This window comes from Trachemys scripta, chromosome 2 (assembly GCF_013100865.1).
Source record: "Trachemys scripta elegans isolate TJP31775 chromosome 2, CAS_Tse_1.0, whole genome shotgun sequence".
Lineage (NCBI taxonomy): Eukaryota > Metazoa > Chordata > Testudines > Emydidae > Trachemys > Trachemys scripta.
Genome location: NC_048299.1, coordinates 66,701,786 through 66,728,703, shown reverse-complemented (window position 1 = coordinate 66,728,703; position 26,918 = coordinate 66,701,786). Strand labels below are relative to the sequence as shown.

The 26,918-nt window shown below is 43.7% G+C and overlaps 1 protein-coding gene across 2 annotated transcripts in view; it reads left to right on the top strand.

Annotated features, from left to right (window-relative positions):
* ZNF385D (zinc finger protein 385D) overlaps positions 1-26,918 on the top strand; it is a 622,231-nt gene that overhangs the window by 127,217 nt on the left and 468,096 nt on the right. For both annotated transcript variants that reach the window (XM_034760769.1, XM_034760770.1), the window contains exon 2: positions 24,764-25,042. In XM_034760769.1, the coding sequence (XP_034616660.1) occupies positions 24,764-25,042 (279 nt within the window). The remainder of the gene's footprint in view (positions 1-24,763; positions 25,043-26,918) is intronic.

The following is a 26,918-nucleotide window of genomic DNA, read 5'->3' as shown; positions in this document are numbered from 1 at the left end:
TTCAGAATAAAAATTACTTTTAAACTAGTGCTAGGATAAATTAGAAATAAAACTTTTAATTTTCTTTGTAGAAGACAGTGGGGTTTGGGGACTGGAAAGAGACAGTTGGGAAGGAAGTAGGGTAATGTGCTCCACATGGCTTTATCATAAATATAAATGGAGAATTTATCAATTTGAAGATGGCAGCCAAGGGAGAGAAGGAATTTTAAGGAGAAAAAGGGAGTAACAACAGGTAGAAATCATGGGCACAATATATGGGCTGCGATATGGGTAGAAAATGGAACAAATGTTTTTTTTTAATCTTGAATAAAACCCAAAATATCCCTCCCCCCATTTCTAAAACTTATTTTCTCTTTTTTTAGCAACAATATGGCAGTATTTTTGAGCATGAAGTTGAGCAGACTCTCAGCAAGCTCCATTAACTTCCCAGATGTGGGCAGACATTGCTGAATAGCTTGTAAAATCATTTACTGTACTTGGAGTTTTATAGTGACTGATTTTTACAAAGAAAACAGAAACGCAAACCCATGTATTATAGGGCAGTATTGGCTTGAGGTCTGTAACGTGTACCAATCCATTTTCCTTTTTTTTTTGTTATTGATTTTTATACATTCAAACCAACGTGTTCAGTTTCTGAGCGTACACAGAGAAGGCCCAATCCTGTTGCCTCTAAGAAGGCAAAGCTTGTAGATTAATGAAGTGTCGTTTCCTAAGGTCAGCCAGATTTGACCTCATAATTTTTCCATAAAGTTTTGATGCACCTGGAGTTCAACTACCCTGGAGTTAGTGAGAGAATCCTAACTAAACTAGGTTTCCTCTCATGTTAAGTTAGACAACACTAGTGGGGACTGGATCTTATCATTGCAATAGAACTCAGCAAACCTTTATGTAACCAATTTAAACTTCCTCTTGTAGAAACACTGATATGATCTGATCTCTGCAAACCCATTCTGATGCATTACTAGTGGTTAGCTATGATCAAAACCTGTAGCTTTACATTAATGCATTAGGAAATTAATGCATTAGGCTCTTCATAGAGTTATATTAGAATATGATATGCTAGGACACAAATTCAAAAGTGTTCTGTCAAATCAAAGTGTAAATCTTTGGGGAAATGCATTAATAGAGAAATATTAAGGACTCCAGGTTTCATACACAGTGTCCTCAGATGTTTGGCTGTGTGTGTTCCCTCTGTAAGGCCTGGTCTACACTACGGGTTTAGGTCGACTTTAGCAGCGTTAAACCGAATTAAGCCTGGACACGTCCACACAACGAGGCCCTTTCTTTCGACTTAAAGGGCCCTTTAAACCGGTTTCTTTACACCACCTCCGACGAGGGGATTAGCGATAAAACCGGCCTTTGCGGGTCGGAATTGGGGTAGTGTGGACGGAATTCGATGTTATTGGCCTCCGGGAGCTATCCCACAGTGCTTCATTGTGACCGCTCTGGACAGCGCTCTCAACTCAGATGCACTGACCAGGTAGACAGGAAAAGACCCGCGAAGGTTTGAATTTCATTTCCTGTTTGCCCAGCGTGGAGAGCACAGGTGACCACGCAGAGCTCATCAGCACAGGTAACCGTCATGGAGTCCTCCCAGGATCGCAAAAGAGCTCCAGCATGGACCGAACGGGAGGTACGAGATCTGCTCGCCATATGGGGAGATGAAGCAGTGATAGCTGAACTCCGTAGCAGTAAAAGAAATGGAAAAGTATTAGAAAAGATCTCCAAGGCCATGAAGGACCGAGGCCATAACAGGGACACACAGCAGTGCCGCGTGAAAATTAAGGAGCTAAGGCAAGCCTACCACAAAGCCAGAGAAGCAAACGGAAGGTCCGGGGCAGAGCCGCAAACTTGCCGCTACTACGCGGAGCTGCATGCGATCCTAGGGGGTGCAGCCACCACTACCCCAACCGTGTGCTATGACTCTCTCACTGGAGAAACACACAGGGAAGACGGTTCGGGGAACGAGGAAGATGACGATGGAGGTACTGTAGGTAGCTCACAGCAGCAAGGAAGCGGAGAAACCGGTTTCCCCAACAGCCAGGATATGTTTGTGACACTGGACCTGGAACCAGTAACCCCCGAACTCACCCAAGACCCTCAGGGCACACAGGAGACCTCTGGTGAGTGTAACTTTGTAAATATTTGTAAACATTACAAAAAAAAGCAAGCAAGTCTGTTAACGTGTATGGGGATGGAGCGGAAATCCTCCAGGGACATCTCCAGAAAGCTCTCCTGGTTGAAATGGGGTGATTTTATTAAGGGGGACATTCAGAGGCGCCCGTTCCTGCTATTCGGACCAGAAATGTTCCCCGCTGTTAACCACGCGGTGGGGGGGAGGGGTGAAGTGATCATCCCAGAGAATCGTGTGTGTGTGTGTGTGGGGGGGGTGGTTTACTTGTGTTTGTGCCGCATGTTAACCGGGAAACTGCAGCCCCCTCCTTTTACATTGAAACCCCATTTTAAATGGACAACCCAATTCATCCTTGAGATGGGAAATGCGCTGCTGTTTGCAACCTTTCCCGCATGTTAAGAAGGTTAAATAAGCCAAAACACTGTGGCCTACGATGGCTGCCTGCAAGCCGAAATATGCGACCTTGTAATGAAAGAGTGTACCCATTGTTCCCTAAAATGTGTCTTTTTTAACCACCTCTCCCTTCTCCTCCACCAGCTGCAAATGTTTCTCCTTCGCAGAGGCTCGTGAACATTAGAAAGAGAAAACGTAAGACGAGGGACGAGATGTTCACGGAGCTGCAGATGTCCTCCCACGCTGATAGAGCACAGCAGAATGCGTGGAGGCAGTCAATGTCGGAGATGAGAAAAGTCCAACATGAACGAGAGGAGAGGTGGCGGGCTGAAGACGATAGGTGGCGTCAGCTTGCAGACAGACGGCAAGAGGCAATGCTCCGTCTGCTGGAGCATCAAAGTGATATGCTCGAGCGTATGGTTGAGTTGCAGGAAAGGCAGCAGGAGCAGAGACCGCCGCTACAGCCCCTGTGTAACCAACAGCCCTCCTCCCCAAGTTCCATAGCCTCGTCACCCAGACGCCCAAGAACACGGTGGGGGGGCCTCCGTCCACCCAGTCACTCCACCCCAGATGATCGCCCAAGCATCAGAAGGCTGGGCTTCAATAAGAGTTAAAGTTTTAAAATGCAGTGTGTCCTTTTCCATCCCTCCTCCCCCACCCATCCCTGCTACCTTGGCAATTATCCCCCTACCTCTGTAAGGAACTAATAAAGAATGCATGAATGTGAAAAAACAATGACTTTATTGCCTCTGCAAGCGGGAGGGGAGGGGAGGGTGGGGTGGGGTGGTTGGTTTACAGGGAAGTAGAGTGAACCGGGTCGGGGGGGGGGGTTGGAGGGTTCATCAAGGAGAAACAAACAGAAGTTTCACACAGTAGCCTGGCCAGTCACAAAACTCGTTTTCAAAGCTTCTCTGATGCGCACCGCGCCCTGCTGTGCTCCTCTAACCGCCCTGGTGTCTGGCTGCGCGTAATCAGCGGCCAGGCGAGTTGCCTCAACCTCCCACCCCGCCATAAATGTCTCCCCCTTACTCTCACAGATATTGTGGAGCGCACAGCAAGCAGCAATAACAATGGGGATATTCTTTTCGCTGAGGTCTGAGCGAGTCAGTAAGCTGCGCCAGCGCGCTTTTAAACGTCCAAATGCACATTCCACCACCATTCGGCACTTGCTCAGCCTGTAGTTGAACAGGTCCTGACTCCTGTCCAGGCTGCCTGTGTATGGCTTCATGAGCCATGGCATTAAGGGGTAGGCTGGGTCCCCAAGGATCACGATAGGCATTTCAACATCCCCAATGGTCACTTTCTGGTCCGGGAAGAAAGTCCCTTCCTCCAGCTTTCGAAACAGAGCAGAGTTCCTGAAGACGCGAGCATCATGTACCTTTCCCGGCCATCCCACGTTGATGTTGGTGAAACGTCCCTTGTGATCCACCAGGGCTTGCAGCAGCATTGAAAAGTACCCCTTGCGGTTTATGTAGTCGGTGGCTTGGTGCTCCGGTGACAAGATAGGGATATGGGTTCCGTCTATGGCCCCGCCACAGTTTGGGAATCCCATTTCAGCAAAACCATCCACTATTGACTGCACGTTGCCCAGAGTCACTACCCTTGCTATCACCAGGTCTTTCATTGCCCTGGCAAATTGGATCACAGCAGCCCCCACAGTAGATTTGCCCACTCCAAATTGATTCCCGACTGACCGGTAGCTGTCTGGCGTTGCAAGCTTCCACAGGGCTATTGCCACTCGCTTCTCAACTGTGAGGGCTGCTCTCATCTTGGTATCCTGGCGTTTCAGGGCAGGGGAAAGCAAGTCACAAAGTTCCATGAAAGTGCCCTTACGCATGCGAAAGTTTCGCAGCCACTGGGAATCGTCCCATACCTGCAGCACGATGCGGTCCCACCAGTCTGTGCTTGTTTCCCGGGCCCAGAATCGGCGTTCCACGGTATCAACCTGCCCCAGTAACACCATGATTTCCACATTGCTGGGGCCTGTGCCTTGTGAGAGGTCTATGGCCATGTCAATTTCCTCATCACTCTCGTCGCCGCGCTGCAATCGCCTCCTCGCCTGGTCCGGGTTTCGCCTTGGCATGTTCTGGCTCTGCATGTACTCCAGGACAATGCGCGTGGTGTTCATAGTGCTCATAATTGCCGCGGTGATCTGAGCGGGCTCCATGATCCCAGTGCTAGCTATGGCGCCTGGTCAGAAAAAAGGCGCGAAAGTAGTATCTGATGGACCAGGAGAAGGAGGGCGGGAGGGAGGGAGGGCCGAGTGACGACATGGCGTACAGGTACAGGAACAGGGAGAAACACAAACAACTGTCACACAGAATGGTCCCCCCAAAGATTAAACTGGAAACCCTGGGCTTAGCAGGCCGTTGATTTCACGGAGGAAGGGGAAGCAAATGAACACAGAACAAATCTATTTTTTACATCTTAAGGTGGCAGCCGACGCTGCAGCATGAGTGACAGCCATACCAGTATGACGATGACGGGTACCAATCATAATATGCCATCATCTGCCAAAAGGCAAGGGGCTGCTGCTGTGTAGCAATGCAGCCCCACGTCTGCCAGCCCCACGTCCGCCAGCACCCAGCATCGCCCTCGGCCTCTTCTGGGTGCTTAGCAGACAATATTGGGCAATTGGCAGAAAATAGTATATTATGACTGGTAACCGTCATCATCGAAACAGTAGCATGTCTGCCCAGGTAGCCATGATTGACAGCCATACCAGTACGACGACGACGGGTACCAGTCATAATATACCATCGCCTGCAAGGGGCTGGTGCAATGCAGCACTACGGCTGCCAGCCCCACGGCTATCACTCATGCTACACCGTCTACCGCCAAAAGGCAGTTAGCAGCTGCTGCTGTGTAGCAATGCAGTCCCACGTCTGCCGGCACCCAGAGGACATATGGTGACGGTGAGCTCAGCTGAGCTGAGCGGGCTCCATGCTTGCCGTGGTATGTTGTCTGCACAGGTAACCCAGGTAAAAAGGCGCGAATCTATTGTCTGCCGTTGCTGTGACGAGGGGGGAGGGGCCTGACGACATGTACCCAGAACCGCCCGCGACACTGTTTTGCATCATCCGGGCATTGGGATCTCAACCCAGAATTCAAAGAAAAGGCGCGAACCGCTTCTCGGCTCGAGCTGTGGCGCAAACGTAGTATCTGACGGCCTAGGGGAAGGAGGGAGGGGGGCCGAGTGACGACATGGCGTACAGGCACAGGGAATTAAAATAAAGAACGGTGGCTGTGCATCAGGGAGAGACACAAACAACTGTCACAGACTGGTCCCCCCCAAAGATTAAACTGAAAACCCTGTTGACGGAGGGAGGGGGAAGCAAATGAATACAGAGAAAATCTATTTTTTACATCTTAAGACGACGGTGCAGCGTGACTGATAGCCCTCGGCATCTTTCTGGGTGCTTGGCAGCAAATACTGGGCGGTGTATGACGATGGTCTTCAGGCCTATTGTACGAGCTGCTGCTCAGGGAAGACTCTGCTAACGTGCGATGACCCGACTTGTAATAGGCCGGCTAACAGTCATAATACACCATTTACTGCCAAAAGGCAAGCCCCACGGCTGCCAGCACCCAGATCGCCGATGAAGGCTACCAGTCTACTGCACCGTCTACCGCCAAAAGGCAGTTAGCAGCTGCTGCTGTGTAGCAATGCAGTCCCACGTCTGCCGGCACCCAGAGGACATATGGTGATGGTGAGCTCAGCTGTGCTGAGCGGGCTCCATGTTGTCTGCACAGGTAACCCAGGTAACCCAGATAAAAAGGCGCGAATCTATTGTCTGCCGTTGCTGTGACGGGGGAGGGAGGGGCCTGACGACATGTACCCAGAACCGCCCGCGACACTGTTTTGCATCATCCGGGCATTGGGATCTCAACCCAGAATTCCAAGGGGCGGCAGAGACTGCGGGAACTGTGGGATAGCTGTGGGATAGCTACCCATAGTGCAATGCTCCGGAGTCGACGCTAGCCTCGTACTGTGGACGCGGTCTGCCGACTAGAGCACCTAGAGCATTTTATTGTGTGGACATACACAATCGGCTGTATACAACCGATTTCAATAAAACCGGCTTCTATAAATTCGAACTAATTTCGTAGTGTAGACATACCCTAAGCCATCCCAGCTCTGCACAGGTAGCTGGAACAGCAGACCTCGAGCGAATCGCCCAATGACCACAAGATCCATTAAGGTATGAAGGCACCTGACCGGGTTTATTTTCAATGAAACACGGTCCTAGTTCCCTGGATCAATGTCTACAATTACACTAGCACGTGTATGCCCGTGACAATAGACGCAGCTCAGTGAACGGTGGGACTTTCCATTCCCCCTTCAGCTGGCCAAGGACACTTCCTCTGAGACTTGGTGGGGGTGTTTAAACCATACTTGGTATCGGGGTGTTCTAGTACCATGCTTCTGGAATGTGTTTGCGTGAGTGTCCTGTGCCTGGCCTTTCTTAGGAATGTGTATGTTTTTGCAATACCAGCCCTGTTCTTGCCAGGCTCTGAGAGTGTGTACACAGGCAGAGCCTGACTCCTGCTTACAGCCTGTCACTTGCTGACGTTGCTTTATATTAGCAAAGATTTGACCACTACTTTAGCTCAGGCCTCATACCAGGCCTCTGATACAAGGGCTTATGTCTCAGGCTTTCTTCCTACTACACATGGTTTTGTTGGATTCAATTCTTATCATTATGGGTACATACAGGTGAGTTTTCAGGGTCTGATTCAAATGTATGTAACTGTGGAATCTGTTCTGCAACTACTGTATATGCTCATTCATAAGCCGAATTTTTTTAGTAACAAAGGAAAGCACCAGAGATGTGGGTCGGCTTACGAACGGGCATAGAGAGGGAGAAGTGGGACACAGCCCCTCCCCCCAACAGAGGAAGCAAGGAGAGGCAGCACAGCCAGCAAAGCCAGAAGGGAAGAGGCGGGGCCAGAGTCTCTCTGCTTCTGGCCATGCTGCTCTCCCCCAAGCCTCCAAAGCAGCTGCAGCGATGGGCTGGCAGACTGTACCCGTGCTGCTTGGCCCCGCCACCCAGAGCAGGCTGTGGCCGCGCCGCCCAGCCCACCGGAGCATGGCGCGGGCATGCTGCCCGGCTCAGCCCACTGGACCATGCTGTGGCCACACCGCCCGGTCTGGCCCACCGGGGTAGGCTGCGGCTGCGTTGCCCAGCTTGCTGGAGCAGCTCCAGCCAGGCCAGAGACATCCTCCCCTGGCCCTCCCCAGATAAGGTGGGAAGGGATGGGATGGGGAGAGTGTGGGGATCCCGGGCTAGGGGTGGAGTCATGTAGGGGGTGGTCACAGGGGTTACTCCCCTGACTCGCAGCTTCTCCCCCCCAAAAAAATTTCCCCACCAGTTGCTGTTTACTTACCTCCATGCCTGCGGACGCTCAAGGTAAACAAACCATCTCAAGCCACCAGGGAGCCAAAGTTTGCTGACCCCTGAGTTATAGGGTTGGCTTATGAATGGGTTATAAAAATTTTCCATTTTTACTTATCCATCTTGGGGGGGTCGGCTTATAAACGAACTGGCTTATGATCAAGTATATACGGTATATATATATTGGTAAACTCAGGTTTCCCTATAGAATTATATTAAACTATGCCTATTAATCTATGTTCCATAGGATGCAATATAGTTTCTCAGTAGTTAGATTTCTGTCTGTTGGATATGCTTTCTAGAATCACATGACATCTAACTGTGGTGATATGCATATTAGAAATGTAATACTAACAGCAAAGTATTTTGTCAAATTCCTCCCTCTGTTATATATGTGCAACCCTATTGATTTCATGATCCATTGTGATTGCAGTAAAATACATGAGGCTGCCTCTGTAGTGAACTCTGCCTAGGTCAGCATGGATTAAGGATTAAAACTAGGAGGACCATGAAGAAGACTATGGCCCAAAATTTGTTGTTGGGCTCTTTCCTGACTGTTGTCAAGAATTGACCTGTTTATGCCAGACATCCCTAATATTGCTGGAAAGATATGGGCAAATGATTAATATAAATACAGTAGCTAACATCAAGAATGGATCCGTTGTATCAGCCAGGAAACTCATGAAAAGGAGACATGAATTTTCAAGATGCATAAGGAAGAATATATTTTTAAAGTTATAGGCATTGTGTAATAGATTTCAAATAACTCCTAGTGTGTTTCCTAACAGGAGTTATGTACCAATTTCCACTGGCACTGTGGTAAAAATGTACCCTGTGCTGAATTTCTCCAAAGTCACTGTAGTAATTTTCAAAACGACATCATTAAATTTCTGGTACACACTAGCAAAAGCATCTGTTAACCTTTATTAACATAATACATTTTTACTTTGATATGTTCACGTTGTTCAGAAAGTGATCTGGTCTCTATTAAATTCAACAGTAAATGATCCAGTGAGTGTAGTGAAGTAATAAAAACAATACCCTTGTTAAAAGTCAGATCTATATGAGCAATTTATAACTCATGGATGAAAACAATTGCTTGTATGTAAATATAATTATAATTTTCAAATATGCACCTAAATTCTGTAGCTCTTACTAATGTTGAGAGTTGCAAAATTGATTCTACAGTGAGAGTTATCAAGGGGGAAAATTCAGTCTTGTGCTTTATGAAGAATGTCCAAAAGGTTTTTCTAAATAACAAAAAAATAAGGTAGGGGAGGTTCCTTGTAGGTTTTGTTTTTTACAGTTGAAATGCTTCCAGAACTCCAAATCCTTTATTTGTGAGAGCTTACAACAACAACCCAACCCTGGGAGCCCCAGAAATCCTTTAGCAAAACTTATAAAATAATTACTCCCGTTATATCTAATGTGTAAAGAACAGCAATTAACAGTAAAATCAAATTTCAGACCTACTTTATAAATCAAAAATAATCAAAAATGTGCCCAACCCCAAATTTAAAAAAAATCTTTTACTACCATTTTCCCAGCTGAGTCCATTTTCAACATACTGTCAGTTAATTTCATCAGAGGCAGTTTCTAATAACTATAATTCCTAGGTATAAGAAGGATTATTAGGGATGAAATTTCTGTCTCAAACCTAGATTTCTTTATTCTGGAAGGCATTTTTTACACATGTATACAAGTGAGCTTTTTTTCTTAATCTGAATTCCCTTAGGGAGTTTCTTTTTGTAGGTCTTGTTTTATGAACATGTTGTTGAAATGACAGCATGCTTAGCCACAAAGGAGGAAAAAAGTGACATGTTCTAAACAATGCATCTCACCAGACAAGTAAATAGCAGTATTGACGAGTTTTGATAGTTTCATCTTTTCATTCTCAGCAGAAGGACAGCGATTGTAATGCAATGGCTCAGAAGTCAGAGTTCAATTACATTAGAGTTGGCAGTGAATGAAGGGATCATTAGGATGCAATAATGATGCAGAGAACATTTCCCCCGCATCTTTTTAGGGAAAAATGATTTGCCTATGAAGCTAAGTCAGTTGTGCTCACCCAGTGTTAGGCTATCACAATCTATCCAGGTACTTAGATACTATGAAGATGAAAGACATCAAAGTGCCTATCTAGCACCTAGGAGGATATTTATATGACTCCCTGAATATAGATTTGGGGATGATTAGTATCAGGGCTTTGTTGTGGAAAAGTAGCAGAGGAGATTGTCCCAAAAAATCAAAAGGGACCTCCAGAGTAGAACTGAGCAAATAACAGTTTTTTAATTTCTGTGGCTTAAGAAAAATATGATAAAAATTGACATTAAATATTTTTTTTTAATTTCAGCATGCCAAAAATATAAACAAATCCTTTGTTTTGGTTTGAATACATTTTTTTGTTTGACCCGAAACAAAACATTTCATTGTTTTTGAGTTTCTTTTTAAAATTTTTAAAATGAAATTGAAGTAAAATTAAAAACAAAAAAGTTGTTTCAAATGGAAAAGATAATTTTTTTCATTTTTACTCTTTTGGAAATTTGTTTTTCAACTGTTGAAACAATATGGCAAATTTAACATGAATTTGTGATTTTTTTTTTTTTTTTTTTTAAATGGAGATATACCTATCTCATAGAACTGGAAGGGACCTTGAAAGGTCATTGAGTCCAGCCCCCTGCCTTCACTAGGCAGGACCAAGTACTGATTTTTGCCCCAGATCCCTAAGTGGCCCCCTCAAGGATTGAACTCACAACCCTGGGTTTAGCAGGCCAATGTGCAAACCACTGAGCTATCCCTCCCCCCAGATTGTTTGGCCGAAATCTGCATTTTAAGGTGAACAAAAGTTCCCCCCCAAAATTTCACCCAACTCTATTCCAGAGCCTTCCAAAATCATTGTGTGAGTCAACAGCTGCCTTCTGCTGTATTGAGATCAAAGTTTAGAAATTAATATCTAAATGGGAGAGGAGAGGTTCAGACAATATCAATTTTAAAATAAGGTGCTACTTGTGAATACTATAATAGTAATGAACAAATTATGTTAAAATACTTGATAGCAGTGAACTTTCCTCGGTCTCCTAATCTACTTTCTCATAGGTTTCTCTTGAAGAATTTCCTTTAAATAAATGTTCTTCCAATGCCCATCTACTTAATGTTCTTGGTTCCCACCAAAGGGATTAAATTAAATATCTTCCTACTAGACTTTTCAGCTATTGACATTCTTTTGTCTCCCCCCTAAGGTCTGTAGTCTCTGCTACTCAGACATTGCTTACCTCATCCTGCAGAAATATTGCTAGGTCTGTGGGAGTGGAGAAGAGTTGTGGAAGCTGGATTTGCTCCACAAAGGAGCAGACAGAGAATATGCCTGCAATAAAGATCTGCAGGATGTCAGAGCACTCTGCATTGTTAGGTCACTCGCTTCCAAGCCACAGTCATCTCAGGGCAATGCTGCCAGGACCTCCCAAAACTCTCATTAAAAAGGGTTTTCCAGGCATGGAAGGCCAGAGTCCCTAGTAATAACAGTATGGGACTGCATTGACTTGTGTAAGAATTGCCTGTTGGACTGATGTGTGCCCTTCCTAGCTTTGTCCCTGACTAGACCTGGGTTGGAAAAAGTTGTCCTGTCCTGTCCAAAAATTATGATTTTGAAAAAAATTCCACTCCACCTTGACACGAAACTGAGGCCTTTAAACTATTTCCACCAAAAACCTGACAGAAAGCGAGACCTCAGAATAATCATTAGCTCAGTGGTTATGGCACTCAGCTGGCATACAGGAAACATGGGAATCCAGTTTAAGTTCTTGCTTTGCCTGATTTAAAGCAAGGACTTGAACTTAAGTCTCTGACATCTCAGATGAGTGCCCTAACCATTGAGTGCCAGAGACCCATCCAAAAAAATCCTCTACCCTGAGGGTCAAAGGGATGAAAATGATGCTATAGACCAGGGGTCGGCAAGCACCCTGGCAGGCTGGGCCAGTTTATTTACCTGCTGACGTGGCAGGTTCGGCTGATCGCGGCCCCCACTGGCTGCGGTTCGCCGTCCCGGGCCAATGAGGGCAGTGGGAAGCAGCGTGGGCGAGGGATGTGCTGGCCGCGGCAGCAGGTAAATAAAATGGCCCGGCCCTCCAGGGTGCTTACCCTGGCGAGCCGCGTGCCAAACATTGCCGACCCCTGCTATAGACTCATCTTGCTTTCCCTGCATGGGAATGGCAAGATTGTTGTATGAGGGGTCCTCTCTGTGCATGGATCACAAGGTACGGGGGATGGCTGGGCCCTCAGTTTTTTAGTCCTTTTGTCTTCAGTAGGAATTATGTCAGAATAACGACAGAATAAAAACCTAGTAGGGATTTCAGGGTTTGGCTCTCTGACTGTAGAGAGATTAGTCACCACAACAGTGCTTCTCAGATTTTAACAGTTGATGTTTGCAAATTAATTACTTGGTCTTAAATAGTTCCAAACCACCCAAAATGCTCCATTATGTTAACACAAGCTAGAGAAATAGATATGTATTGCTATCTAATTGAATAACATATGGTGTTGATTAGTGCTTAGTTCTTTTTATAGAACTCAATTAAAGACATGACTGCAGTATATTTTAAGACTATGAGATGGCTGGGATAAGGTTGCTTCTGGCATGTAAGAACTACTGAACCGAGAAATGATGAACTTTTTCTTTTAGTTTAGCTATAAGATCCTTTCAGAATTCATGGTGTGCAGTGTTGTGACTGGGAAATAGAATGGAGTCTGTTCATATGCTTCAATACTAAAACACAGTCTTGAAAGATTTAAGTGCTTTCCAGGCCAAAAAGAAAAAAAAAGCCCCAGGTTTTATTTTCTGCACTATGGCTGAAAATTACCAGTATATGGTGAACCTATCCCAGCTTTTAGGATTTAGTAGTTATAGGAATTAGTTTATAGAGAGGCTACCCTGGGATGAATTCTCAAAATGTAGACTTTAAAATGAAGGGGGAAAATAAAAAAATATATAAAACTATCTAGGAAACCCACACCTTTGCTACTAGTAATTGATAATGTTTTTGCCCAAGAGATTCTTCTTCTCTTAAAAATAGCAAACACATCTGAATTTATTAGTATATTTTGATTATTCACATGGATGGTTGAGGTGGTACAACAGCGACAGGGCTAATCACAGTGCTCAGACTGGAAGGAGGAAAAGGTAATGGTAGGAAAAAATGAACAGAAAAATAAGGTAGCTATTTGCTCCCCAATCCACCAACCTTTTTTTCCAGTCCATCCCTCTACTTTGTGGTGAGTGGGGGTGGGATAATCTTTTCTAACAGTCACAGAGAACACGATGATAGGTGCTTCAGAAATGCCAGTAGATTAGATATAGGAAACTGCAGTGAGAAGTACCAATCTCTGCCCCAGTTTCAGCATTGACTAATAACTACCAGGCCAACTTTTGGGAGTATGACCTGAGGAGCCTGCTAACGTTGTCCAGTTATGTAAAGTGTTTGTTTATTTCAGTTTCTCACATCGCATACTATATACTAGTTGTACTGACATCAATTTAAAAGACAACCATTAACCAACGCAGAACAAAACAGATCTTAAAGAAATAGACAATCTTAAAACAAAAACAAATCTTTCTGAGCTCATAAAGAATCCCACCACCTACTACTCCCTCCAATAAATCCATGCTTATCCACTTGGGGAAAATAAGTGAGTCTTGCAGCATTTCCTAAGGCTTCCTCAGATCGTCTGGGAGGGAAGTTTGTTCCAGACCCAAGGGCCTCTCAATCAGAAGGCCCAACCGCTATCTCTCAATTGTTTAGTCCTCACAGTAGTTGTGTGACACTACCACAATATTGCATAGGATAGAGTAGCCAGGGCACAAATCATCCAGGGCTTAAAATTGTTGGCTCAAAATTCCTCTTTCAATCATCAAGAGCTGGTTGGGAATTTTCTGCCAGAATGACTTTTCAGTTGGACTATTTCATTTTGCATTGAATCAAGCTGAATTTTAGTTTCTTGAACATCCATAAAATGTTTTATTCTGCATTTCCCTATGGTGCCCCAATGCCTCATCCGAGCTGTAGTTCAGGCATCTCATGCTCCCATTCTCTCTTATGGGCTCTGCTCCCTGATTGGACTGTATCTCTCACAACGCAACATGGTTTCACCTCTGACTGAACAATGTGGTCATATCACCACAGGAGATATAATCAGGCCAGGGTGCCTGGCCAATCGGAGAGAAAGGTGACATGAGTTGCCTGAAATGCAACTCATATGAGGCAATGCAGCACTATAGAGAAATGCAGTTTAATGCTGAATTGACTCATACTCAAAATGAAACATTTTGCCATTTCTGAATTAACAGTTTTCAGAACTTCTCATTGTGTGAAAAATGTTGGTATTTCAACTGCACAAAACCAAGCTGGAATATTAGAATTTCCAGTGGGACAGAAATTTAAATTTTCACTCCATTGTAACCTGGAGCCAGTGCAGATTGGAAAGCACAGGTGTAATGTCCTCTCTGCCTGGAACACTGCCTTGCAAATGGGCACCTTTACTTTGTGCCTACTGCAATATCTACATGGTTTGAACGTATAGCCCTATGACAATGCTATAATCCCTGCCTCAAGGTGACCAAGGCCTGGATAACTGTTGTACCTTGGTATTCAGACACATCTGGGGATCCAACAAGATACCCAAGTTGCAAACTTTAGAAACAAACATGGGGCAAACAATATAAGTCAGATCTGCTGATATAATTGCTATTATTGCTATTGCTTCCTATAACATGAGCATCATCTCAGTCTTGTCTGCATTGAGGCTCTTCTATGCTCAGTCTCTGTAGATACTGGACAAATTGTTTCACTATATTAGCAGAGTCTGAAGATATGGAAATATAGAGATGGGTGACATAAGCATAATAAATACCCATAACTCATACACTATCATGAACCCTTCCAAATATACTAGCTACGTGATGAATTAGTGTGACAGAACAAACCCTGTAATAGCCTCCATATCCGTAGGATAGATGAAAAATTGACCAACACTAACCTCTGCGACCTCTCAGAAAGAACAAAACAGAACCACTCATGCTACTCCAGCTACCCTGTAGGGTCAATAACTGGGTCAGCCACAATCTAAAAAATCAATATAGGCACATGGAGAATGAAGCAGCTATGTGTATTATTTTTTTATAAATATCATATGCACTTCAGTGTACTTGTTTGATATTATCCTACCCAATTGCGTAGAATTAAATCAAAGGAGGCTGGTAGGGGAAGCAAACAGCAAATGAAACAATATCAGAGATAAGGCCCTTTAAGGGAACAATATGGGGAGCTGTTAAATTGGGAATGCCCCTGCCTGTCTCCATCCAGTCTAGCGTGGTTTACCCATCACAGGCCTGAGCCTAGGATCAAAGAGGATAATAAAATCTTAAAAGTCTTGCCCTAAGGTCCTTAGGGTACAAGGGGGATTGAGACAGATGTCAGCAATTGCCTGTGGGGAGATGCTGATGCTACCAGAGACACACAGAAAGAGGGAGAGAATGCAGCAGGGTATCTGTTTCTCCCAGCCCAGAAATGGAAGTAATTGGGTTGAATGGAATTTACCAAAGTTTACAATTTTAAAGATTAAACGAAAGAAAGGAGAAATATGCATATAGGTCTTTATTATTATAACATGTATCATTGATTGCTATGTACCTTTGGGTGAACAAATAAATAATGCTTTATATTGAATCTGTTTTTGTGTCACTTTAATGAACCACTGTCAGAGGTCCCCAGAATAAAAGAGTTTACAGTTGCCAGCACGGTTGTGCTTGTCAGGTTAACACAGATGGTAAATGGGACTGCAGGAGAGATCAAGTCTGGGAATAGTAGGTGGTTCCAGTTATGGCGGGTGAAGGTAGAGAAACCTGTAACTAAAGGGGTGGACTCAAGAGGGACTAAAGGGGTCTAACACACAGGTTGCTCTGTAATCATGACAACATATTCATTAATTGTCAAAGGGATATCATCAATCAACACCACCAATGCAGCTGCCAAGCCTAAAATCAAATTGATTGAGTTTGAAGAGACTTGAAGGGTCCAGCTATTACTGTGGGAGTTTTGCTACAACTTTCTTGATAACCTTCCCCCAAAGTAGGAAACTTGAGACAGGGTGATAATTGGATAGATAGTCTATGTCAAGAGATGGGTTTTGAAGCAAGGTTCTAACAACTGCTTATTTGAAAGAAGCTGACTTCTTTTGCTCCCTTTTGACATTCCTCTCCAACAAAGATCCCACTATCTCTCAAAAGGCTTTCACCAGCCAGGAAGATGCAGGATTAATTCACAGATCATGACTTAGGCAAACTCCAGTGCCTACAGAATTTCAGTAAGCATCACTAACTGAAACTCAAGCAGAGGCAGTCTTGTGGGCTAGGCTATGCTACTAAGAACTCATGCTGTAACTGCAGAGGCAGACAGCTTACTTCCGATCCAAGCAATCTTACCTGCATGCTAGTTTGCAAACTCTTTTGCAATGAGAAACACTTGACTCTGTCACCAGATGTAAACTAGCTGGATTAACAAGTGTATTAATTGCCCAGAGCAGTTATGCCACTCTGGGTTTCAAGGATGCTATGGTGGAAGTGAATACAGTAAATTGTTCTTTGCTTCCTCTACAGCCATTGCTAAGCCCCCCAAATCTCTTTATGCTGCAATTAGTGGACTTTGCCACTGATTGTCTAGCTTTATTCTCTGTTTCAGGATATTTGTTTGCCACGGTAACTGGAGAGGACAAAGCCAAGGAAAAGAGGCTTTAAGAGACACTGGTATTTGGTTGTCTGGTTGTTGAGTATCACCAACCCACCAGTACAGTGGTGGATTGGTAACACTTTATTCTTCCTGTGAAGCCTGTTGCACTCCAGTAGCCTCTTTAATGGACTTAATGTTCGTGGCTATGCAAAATAGAATAATATAGGGTTACCATCCGTCCGTATTTCCCCGGACATGTCCGGCTTTTGCATCTCTAAATAGCCGTCCGGGAGGAATTGGTAACAAGGTTAAAATGTCCGGGGTTTTTTTCTCCCTCGCCTCCCTTCCATGCAGAGTGTGGCTGCTGATTGGGCGGCTAGGCCGATTGACCCACTCCCATTGGCCTCCAGCAGCCAGAGCCCTCCCCTGCTCCTCCCTCCCTCTCTCTGTAGTCCTGTGTAACACACAAACCGACCCACGTGGAGCCAGAATGATAAGAGGAGTTGGGGGGGACAGTCAGGGAGCGGGGGAGTGTTGGATGGGTCCCCAGCCTCCACCTGCCATCCCCCCTCTGCGCATCCCCCCATCCGTGGGTCCCCCCTCCCTGTCTGCCTCTCCCTTGTCTGCGTGTACTGCCAGAGCCAGCAGCAACTGCTGTCTGCTGCCCCCGGGTCCTAGTGCCCCCATCCACTAATGGGAAGACAGGCTGCCCTTACCCTGCCCTTCCACCCTAGCCCTGAGCCTCTCCAACACCCCAAACCCCCCAGCCCCAGCCCTCATCCCCACACACCCTAATCCTCTGCTCCATCCCTGAGCCCCCTCCTGCATCATGAACCCCTCATCCCCAGACCCACAGCCCTCACCCCTGCATCCCCAAACTCCCTCCCAATCCCCCTCCCCCTTCCCACACACCCCCTCCTGCCCTCAAACTTCCTCCCAAAGCCTGCACCCCCTCCCTTTGCACCGCCTCTCACCCCCAAACTCCATCCCAGAGCCTGCACCCCTCACCCCCTCCTGCCCACCCACCCCCTGCCCCAGCCCGGAGCCTGCACCCAGCACCCAAACTCTATCCCAGAACCTGCACCCCTCCTGCACCCTAATCCCCAGCCCAGGACCTGCACCCCAGACCTCCAACCCCCCTCCCAGAGCCTTAGGCAGGTGGGGTGCGGGGTTCTGGGCACCACCAAAATTTCTACAACCCTGCCACCCATGCGAGTGGATAAGGGTCAGGGCAGTCAGGGGACAGGTAGGGTCCTGGGGGGGGCAGTTAGGGTAGGGGGTTCTCAGCAGGGGGCAGTCAGGGGACAAGAAGCAGGGGGGGTTGGGGTTCTGAGGGGAGCAGTCAGGGGGTGGGAAGTGGGAGGGAGTGGATGGGGCGGGGCTGAGCTAGGGCGGGGCTTCCCCCCCCAGTGTCCTCTTTTTTGTTTGTGGAAATATGGTAACCCTAGAATAATAGAGAGTAGTACTGACTTCGATAATTTTATACTCAGAAGACACTCAGCTAACAACATAATTAGCTGCACTTTAAGAGAACAAAGTTGTCTCTCCTTTTCACTGTATGGAAAGTGCACTTTTGTCTCAAATCAGGAGAGGTAATTGTTGGTTCATGACAGGGATATAATTTCTACCCCCTCACTTCCAATCCCATCTCAGAAACAAAATCCCCAGAGTGTAGTTGAGCCAGCAAACACCACAGATTGTAGCAGGACAGCTTTCTACTTTGCTCAAAGCTATCCCTTCATGCAAAGTTCATTTTACTGGTAAGCATAATTGAACCAGAACTGAGTTCAGGGCTCCAGGGAAAATAGGCCTGAGCATTTATCCACAATGCCATTTAGCTGGCTGAAATTTTTTAATTCTCAGTTTGCTAATTCAATTGTAGTGCACTACTGCTCTTCTTAACATCTGAGAACTTAGCTTGTGCTTCATAGTCACTGATCCAAAACAAAGCTGTTCACAAAGGTAATAACTATTCACATATGTCACTTAATCTAATACAGTGAAGATAAGTTCTATGCTACAATGGAAAGGAAACAACTTTCATTTAATAATAGTTTGTAGGATAGATAACATAAGTTAGTTAAGTAATTTATATCAATTGAAAGTGTTTAACTTTTAAAAATAGGACTGTGTGCTTGCTTTTAAACATTTTGAACAGAATTACCAACTAGTATTAATGAGACATGTTTTCTGCAGCCACAAAATGAACTTGCTTGTGCAAACAATCAGAATTGTATTTGAATATCAATTTGTGGGACACCCAAAAATAGAAGTGTGTAACTGTGGGTATACACTTTTAGAGGCCACTTTTGAAATGTGGCCTTCTGAGACTTCCTGGCTCATTATTTTTCGCCTCTATACTATATAGTGAGTAGTAGGATGCTAAGTATCAGAGGGGTAGCCGTGTTAGTCTGAATCTGTAAAAAGCAACAGAGGGTCCTGTGGCACCTTTGAGACTAACAGAAGTACTGGGAGCATAAGCTTTCGTGGGTAAGAACCTCACTTCTTCAGATGCAAGAAGTGAGGTTCTTACCCACGAAAGCTTATGCTCCCAGTACTTCTGTTAGTCTCAAAGGTGCCACAGGACCCTCTGTTGCTTTTTAGTAGGATGCTAGTGTACCTGCAGTCCTCATGAGAGTCAACTACTACAGTTATACTGCTGGAGGCTTGACTTAATGGGTATTTGTTTACATTCCTCTAAAATAGTGGATTGACTAGTAAACATATTTTTTTTAAATAACATCGACAAATGATGTACAACAAGTTATCTCCTTCATCCCCTAGCCTGCTTTACCCCCCCCCCCCCTTCAAAAATAATAGAGAATGGTCTGGAACCATAAAGTTTGGATCCAGACCAGTATCTGAACTTCTCAAAAAATTTGTCAGTTTGCAGGGTTAGGTTTTTGTTCAGACCATTTCTGTCCATAACTACATACAAAATAAAATTCTCAAACACTCCTGTGGAGGTGCATGGGAACGTTCCTAGAGCAGGAAGAGAAGTGGCTTGTACAGCCTGAGACTTATAGTATGTTAGTCAATACCTCCAGTAATGCTGTTACATAATCTGAATTCACTGTCCATGTGTGAAGACCGTGTCAGCATAGCATGACATGACATGCTTCCTGCGCCTACCTACGTCATCCTGCTCTGCTGCTGCAAATGCTACCCCTGTTGCGCCAGATTTCAGAAAGAGATCGCAATAGTCAGTGTTTTACCACTATAAGGCCATCACAGGTGTCTAATGCAAGCACTAATCAAATGATTGGAGCTTGAGTTATTTATTTCCAACATGGCATTTTGTTGCATTACATTCTTTTGCATTTTATCCTTTTCTAGAATATTTTGATGGTCTTTCACTCCATACTGCAGAATAAATCATACAAAGTTGTCATATTTATCCTAATATCAGTGATGTCTTATTACACTATTGTTACTTATGTTGTCTGCTTATTTCTGTGAAAGTTAAGAAAAAGTATTATGCATGTATGAGTACACTCACTGAGTAGGCATGTGTAATGGACTATATAATATATACTTATAAAGCTGAATGTATTGGCCAGAAGACATACACATTACAGTAACTCTATGCTCATAATACTATAAGCTTAGAGAGATACAGTACTGCGTTTGTAATCTTAAAATCATACTGCACTCTAGTGGGGAATGCTTTCAATGCAAAAGATGTTAGGTATTGTACAACATATACAAACTGGAGTTTCTGAATAGTTATCTAATTAATTTCTAATAATAGTAGGAAATTAATAGTATGTTATTATTTATTTCTTCTGTTTGACATCTGATTAAATGCTAAATTTCTTCATTTAAAATTGTGTTAGATGGATAAAATATAACTCTCTGATGATGGATTGGTACTTCCAGCAGATTCCAGAGGAGTTAGACTTTGGAGGATCCCTTTTTCTTCCCTTGGGGATATTCTTACTTCCACAAAGAAGTATTTGGAGGAAACTCCACAAGAAGAATCTGAGTTTTCTCACTACCTCTCACAGGTTTTCCTATAAGGGAATGTGATCTGGCCCATAAAAGAGACACCATTATCACTGTTGATATAATACATTTATTTAATGATAATTATTCACTTCTATGTTGTTGTTTTTTTCATTTGGTGTTTGTCCTGGATCCAATGGTTTAATCTTCTTTTAGATTTCTGAAATCCTATACAATATAGAGAGTTAACTGTATTTGTAAGCAGAAAATAAGCCAATAAAACTGACTCAGCTGATCCTGAGAGATGCTGACTTTACTGAAAGTAGCAAATGCTGAGGCGCCTCTCAGGTTTGGGTGCTTGTTCTTTGCATAATTGTAGCAAACTGTTTTGAGTAAATATTCTTCAATTTACATAAATGAACCCAATATTAATTGGAGATGAATCAAATCTGGAAACTCAGATTGAAACTCTCAAATTTTAGGACTGGAATGTTCATCTCTCAATTTGCCCTTTACGCTTTGGTTCCAATTCAATGATACTTTCTGGTTCTGATATAGCCAAAGTCTTGAGATCAGTGGTGGGCAACCTGTGCCCCACGGGCCACACGTGGCCCATCAGAGTAATCCGCTGGCAGACCGCCAGATAATTTGCTTACATTTGCACGACCACCTGCAACTCCCAGTGGATTACCCTGACGGGCCACGTGCGGCCTGCTGGCCGCAGGTTGCCCATCACTGCTTGAGATGGTAGCTGGACACATGAAATGTCTACCATTTGGGTAGAACAGCTTTCAGTATTTGTGTGTAGTCCAGTGATTCTCAAATGTATTTGATCGCACTCTCACTTCTTTGTGTCTGTACTACTTTACGTGCTGTCTCCCCCTCCCACTACACAAGTACATATACCAATAAAAACATATACAACTCTCTCTAAATATTAAAAACAGCCAGGCATTGATTCAAACACAGTCAACAATCCATTGTAATAAGAGCAAAAGCAAAACTGAGATTGTGGTCGATGTTTACAATTAAATGTGCACATCAGGTTAATGTACAGATGGCAATGACTTTGTTTACTGCTATGCAAGCTTAAAAGAAATCTGTCAAAATGCACAGCACCATCTGAGGATCTGAGATGTCTGGAGGAATCAGCTTTGATAGTTATTCATTGCTGTGGGTAAAATGTATGCAGTAAGTTTTTTTTCCCTAAAGCTTCTCATGTCGTTCCCCCCCCCCTCCTGGGGAGTGAGAGGGAGGGGGACACCTCCCAGTTTGAGAACCTCTGGTGTAGTCAAATTAAAATCTGCAGCCTAGTTTTGATTCACTTTTGGAGTCAAACTGTGTCATAAACCTAGTCTGGCTCTGGAAATAAAGATGGCCTTTGCTAGCCCTCATGTATAGAAGCAGCTGTCTTTCACTTTCCTTAGTATGACTGACTTGACTGTATTATTGAGGCATCAAAAGGGGCACCATATTGGAAAAACTGAATGCGACTGCACTTAAAGCACAAAGTGCCTTGATTAAGTCTGTAAATAAGTTTGCAGAACTGGTATTTTGCCTAATAAGCTCTACCTCACTGGGTACTGCATTCATATACCATATTCCTTCACTAATGAATTAATCTTGTTGTGTGTGTATGGAGCATGACTCATAAGTTTATCGGACTTATCTGACTCCTGCCCACCCAATTTTAGCTGCTTTAATTTTAAATGTTCATATTTGCGTTTATTTCATTTTAGCTTCTAGGAGGCAGACTTTCCTCTCCCTTCTTCTCCACTGAGTTCATGGGAATTACTTTTGGTTCACCCTGGTGTTAGAGGAGAATCAGGTTCTAGATTTATAGATTAACCTTACCTTAAATTATAATTCATGAAGACAAAAATAAGAGACCAGTAATCAGGGCCGGCTCCAGGCACCAGCGCACCAAGTAGGTGCTTGGGCCGGCCAACAGAAAGGGGTGGCACGTCCAGCTCTGTGGCGGCAATTTGGCGGCGGGTCCCTCAGTCCCTCTCGGAGGGAAGGACCTGCCACCGAATTGCCGCTGAAGAATCAAGCGGTGGCGGTAGAAATGCCAATCGTGGCTTTCCCCCTACCCCCCACCGCTTAGGGCGGCAAAAACGCTGGAGCCAGCCCTGCCAGTAATGCTTGTTTATTATTTCTCTTTTGGAGCAGAGCAGGAGAAAATGGGAAGAATCTAAACAAAAACAGAATCATATTTGATATTTTACTCATGATTTTATGATTAATTTAAATTTTGACTTGAAAGCAGTCCAGACAAATGTAGAGAGAGTGAGTAGGAGTTGTACAATAATTAAAGTGATCAATACAAGAGTGATCTGTCTGCAACTTGCAAAGTCAGGATTTTTTATGCTTCTGGTATCTTCAGCATACTGGATCATAAGGACTGGAAATAGACTTCAGCCTTTCCATGGGTTTTGAAGGAAATCTTGCAACAGGGTCTCTGGGGTGTGCCTTATAGCACTCCCACCAACAAAGCAACTTATTGCTTGTCCCCTGTAGCCAGACACAAAAATTGTATAACTATTGGAATATATTTATATGTTATCCTCTCCACAGAGCTTAACACTGGCCTTTTTATAGTACTAGTTGATGTGTAAAACTCATAAAATGTTACTTAATCATAAAGAAAACTGTAAGTATGTTCCAAGGGGGTTCAGCCATCTCACATGCTCCTGGGGCCCTTAGAAGTACACTTACCCTTTAAGAACTTTCTTTCCACTAGCTCTCACTATCCCCAAATGTGGTATTCCACCCAGGCTTGGTAGCAGGACGCTGGGGAGTTCTAGCTTGTGAAGACTAGGAGATTGGAAACCTGCGTAAACTGGCAGGGTTACCCCAATCTAGCAGTCCCACCCCAATCCTCAGAGAAGTTCAAGTCCTGCTTTTTGCCAGTTTGCTGCTCATGCAAGATTGTCCTCACCCTGTCTGACAACCACCCTGATCTGCCTGGGTTGAAGCTTATTATCCCAGCTACTACTGGTCAACCAATTAGCCATATCTAAGGAGGTAGCAACTCTGTCCCTTAACTCCTTCATGGCTGGGGAAAAGTGGGGTTATACATTCCATCTCATATGTGAATGTATTTCTGTTACAGTAAATAATTGTGCTTTCTCAGGGAAGGTTAATCTTAGGCTGCTATAGACCCCATTCAGAGCTTGCTAAGGAAAAGGTTAACTTCCCTTCTGGCAAGAAGAAGGAATATAATCACCTGTCCTTAATGCAGAATCCTAGGGCTGAACCAACTGTGGAGAATTGAGTCCTCCTAGCACACTATAAGAGGGAAGTGAGTTGGAGGTTGGGGATCTGAATCTAGTAGTTAGGAAAAAGAATCTCTAAGAACTGGGGCTGAGCAGTAACCCAAGTGGGTTTACTTCTCTCCCCTGCCCCCATTCTTCCTTGCTGAAGAAGTTGGGTGAAATAAGCCATGTTTCAAAACTTTGGTTTGGGCTTGGCTAAGGCAAGCAATGCCTTGTACCTTTGCTTTGTCTAAGAGAAGCACTATTGTATCTGTGTGTAGCTCACAAATAAACATATCGCTGGTGTGTTAAACTCCAGTTGTTATAATTGTATTTGGCATTACTTAATCCTCATCTATGGTACTCTCAGAGTACTTTATTAAGTCAGGTAGGCATCATTCTCTCTCTTTCTTTCTGCTCCCCTTCCACCCACACACTTTTTTGCACTGGAGGAAACTGAGGTATAGAGAGGAAGTACTGTTACTTGCCCAAAACACAGTGAGTTATTAACAGAGCTGGGAACAGAAAAAAGGTTTCCTGGTTTCTAGTTGTGTGACCCTAACCACTAGACTAATGTTCCATTCACATAATTGTTCATTCTGCCCTTTTTGTTCAGCTAATGAACAAATACAGCAAAATAACTGGAAAGTCAGAATAGAACTTAATTAGAAAAGGATTTTGCAGTGACAGTTTAACTCCAGGGATAGACTTACAGGTCCTGTTAAAATGTGTAAATATCTACCTTTGCTTAACTTTGGGGTTTAAGGAAGACTCACCAAGAGGAAGCAAAATGTGTGAAATGGAACTGTATACTTTAAGAGCTAAAATAAAATATGAAAACTAACCAATAGCGCTTCCTTCTACTTTCCAGGTGTTGGTACTGTGGATCGTTCATGATTTTGTTTTATTTATTTTTTTTAGAAAATATGAAGAAGCCCTGGAGCCCTGATGTCCCCCATGGTAATCATTCTTACACCCCAGGTTTCCCAAGTGTACCAGACAGGGAAAGTGAGACAGAATTAGCACCTGATGACAGTGAGGAAAAGCAAGAGAAGGAGAAAAAACACACCAATTTCACTTTGTGCAATGTTTGTAACATTCAGTTGAACTCTGCTGCTCAAGCACAAATCCACTATAATGGCAAATCACATCAGAAGAGACTAAAACAGCTCAGCAATGGGAATCTTAAAAATGATAATGGTAAGCTTTAAAAATCTATATCTTGTGTCTTGTGTGAGGTGTATGCGCTTGTCTGCTTAGTTCATGCAGGCCTATTTAAACAATTTAAACTGTTCCTTCTTTGCAATATTAACTAATTGACTTTGTCAAATATGTCATGTGGAAAATGTTCATTATATCAGTATTTTTCAGCATTTTTTTTTGTAGCACTTTTGGTTTATACGCACATCTACTTCAGTTTCTGTGCCAATAAGAAATAGAAGCAGCAAAGTTGATATCCTATGCCTATAACACTGAGGAGTAGCATTAGGTTTAAGGTTTTTAAATGACTTAAATATGCCTCCAAGTAAATCTTCATGTTAGCATTCTCTTTTTGGTAAATATCAGATTAAAACAAATGGAACTAAACGTATGTCAAAATGTTCTCTGTGCAAGCCAAGTAAACTTGTACCACAATTTAGCCCACTATGTACTGTGTGGTAGGTAAAGAGTATTATTGATATGGATTTGAGAAAAATAACATTAAATATGATTTAAAGATGATATCAGCCTGATCCAAAGCACATTGCAGTTAATGGAAAGAATCCCATTGGCTTCAGTGGATTTTGGATGAGACCAAACCTGAGTGTTTAAGTCTGTTGCTAATGGTTTTTTGCCTGTATTGTTTCAAAGGTATTGGTTTAAACTTCAGTGCACACATTGTTGTTGGTCCAGGTTCTTCCTATACTCCACTTGCATTTTACATAGATTAAACCTATTCAGTGGCTTTTAGTGTCTTCAGATTTTGATTGAACTGTAAAGCCTGTTAATAGAGTGTTTACTTTTCATATTTTAAGGCAGTAGCAACACTTGTTGAAATTAATTGACTATTTGCATATCTGATTCTAGTTGTTGTTTTGCATATAGGGATAATACTCTAATACAGTGTATAAAGATACTTTTGTTGCTGGTGTATTTTACAATATATGCCAAGAAAATCATTCCAAGCCTCACCCTGTTTGATTTACTCATTCAAGTCTTAATCCATGTCCCACTGAAGTTTATCAAGAAACTCTAATTGACTTCAATGGGAGATGGATCAAAGATTCTATTATGTTAACAAAACCAACTGACATCTGTGAGAGTTTTGCCTGAGTAGTTTTTGTCACTTGGTGCAGTGTTTTTCTATATTTAATCAAGGTGAATGAGATGCTTATAATATAAACATGGTTAGAAATTTATGTACAGAGGTAGAAGGAACCAATCTGAGATAGTATCTTTTAACATCATTTTGTTTTGTTTTTTTCATATAAAAGGGAGAAAAAATATAGGTTTCATCTAGGATCAGTGTAATTATTTATTATTTGTATTGAAACAACACATGGATGCTCCAATCATAGTTAAAGGCTCCATTGTTCTAGACACTGTACAAACACTGAGCAAAAAATATGGTATCTTCCCCCAAAAACTTAGTTTAATATTAATTTATCTAATACCTTAAATTCTTAGGCCCTGATCCTGCAACATGTAGTGCTCAGCTGGGCTGCTATGTCCATGTGGAGCTACATTGAAGTCAGTGGGGCTCTATCTGGTTGTAGCCAGTCTGTTTGCATGCTACAAGTTACAGGACCTTATATGAGATATATATGATTGCCTTGTGTTTTTTCTTCAAACTAAATGCATACCTTAAAATGTTCTGTAATAAAATCCACTTCTGGGGTGAAATTCAACTTGTGCATACGGGTTGCCAAGTTTCTAATCGCAGAAAACCGAAACCCTTGCCCCGCCCCTTCTCTTAGGCCCAGCCCCCACTCACTCCATCCTCCCTCCCTTCATCGCTCACTCTCCCCAACCATCACTCACTCATTTTCACTGGGCTGGGGCAGGGGGTGCAGGCTCGGGCTGGGGGTGCGGGCTC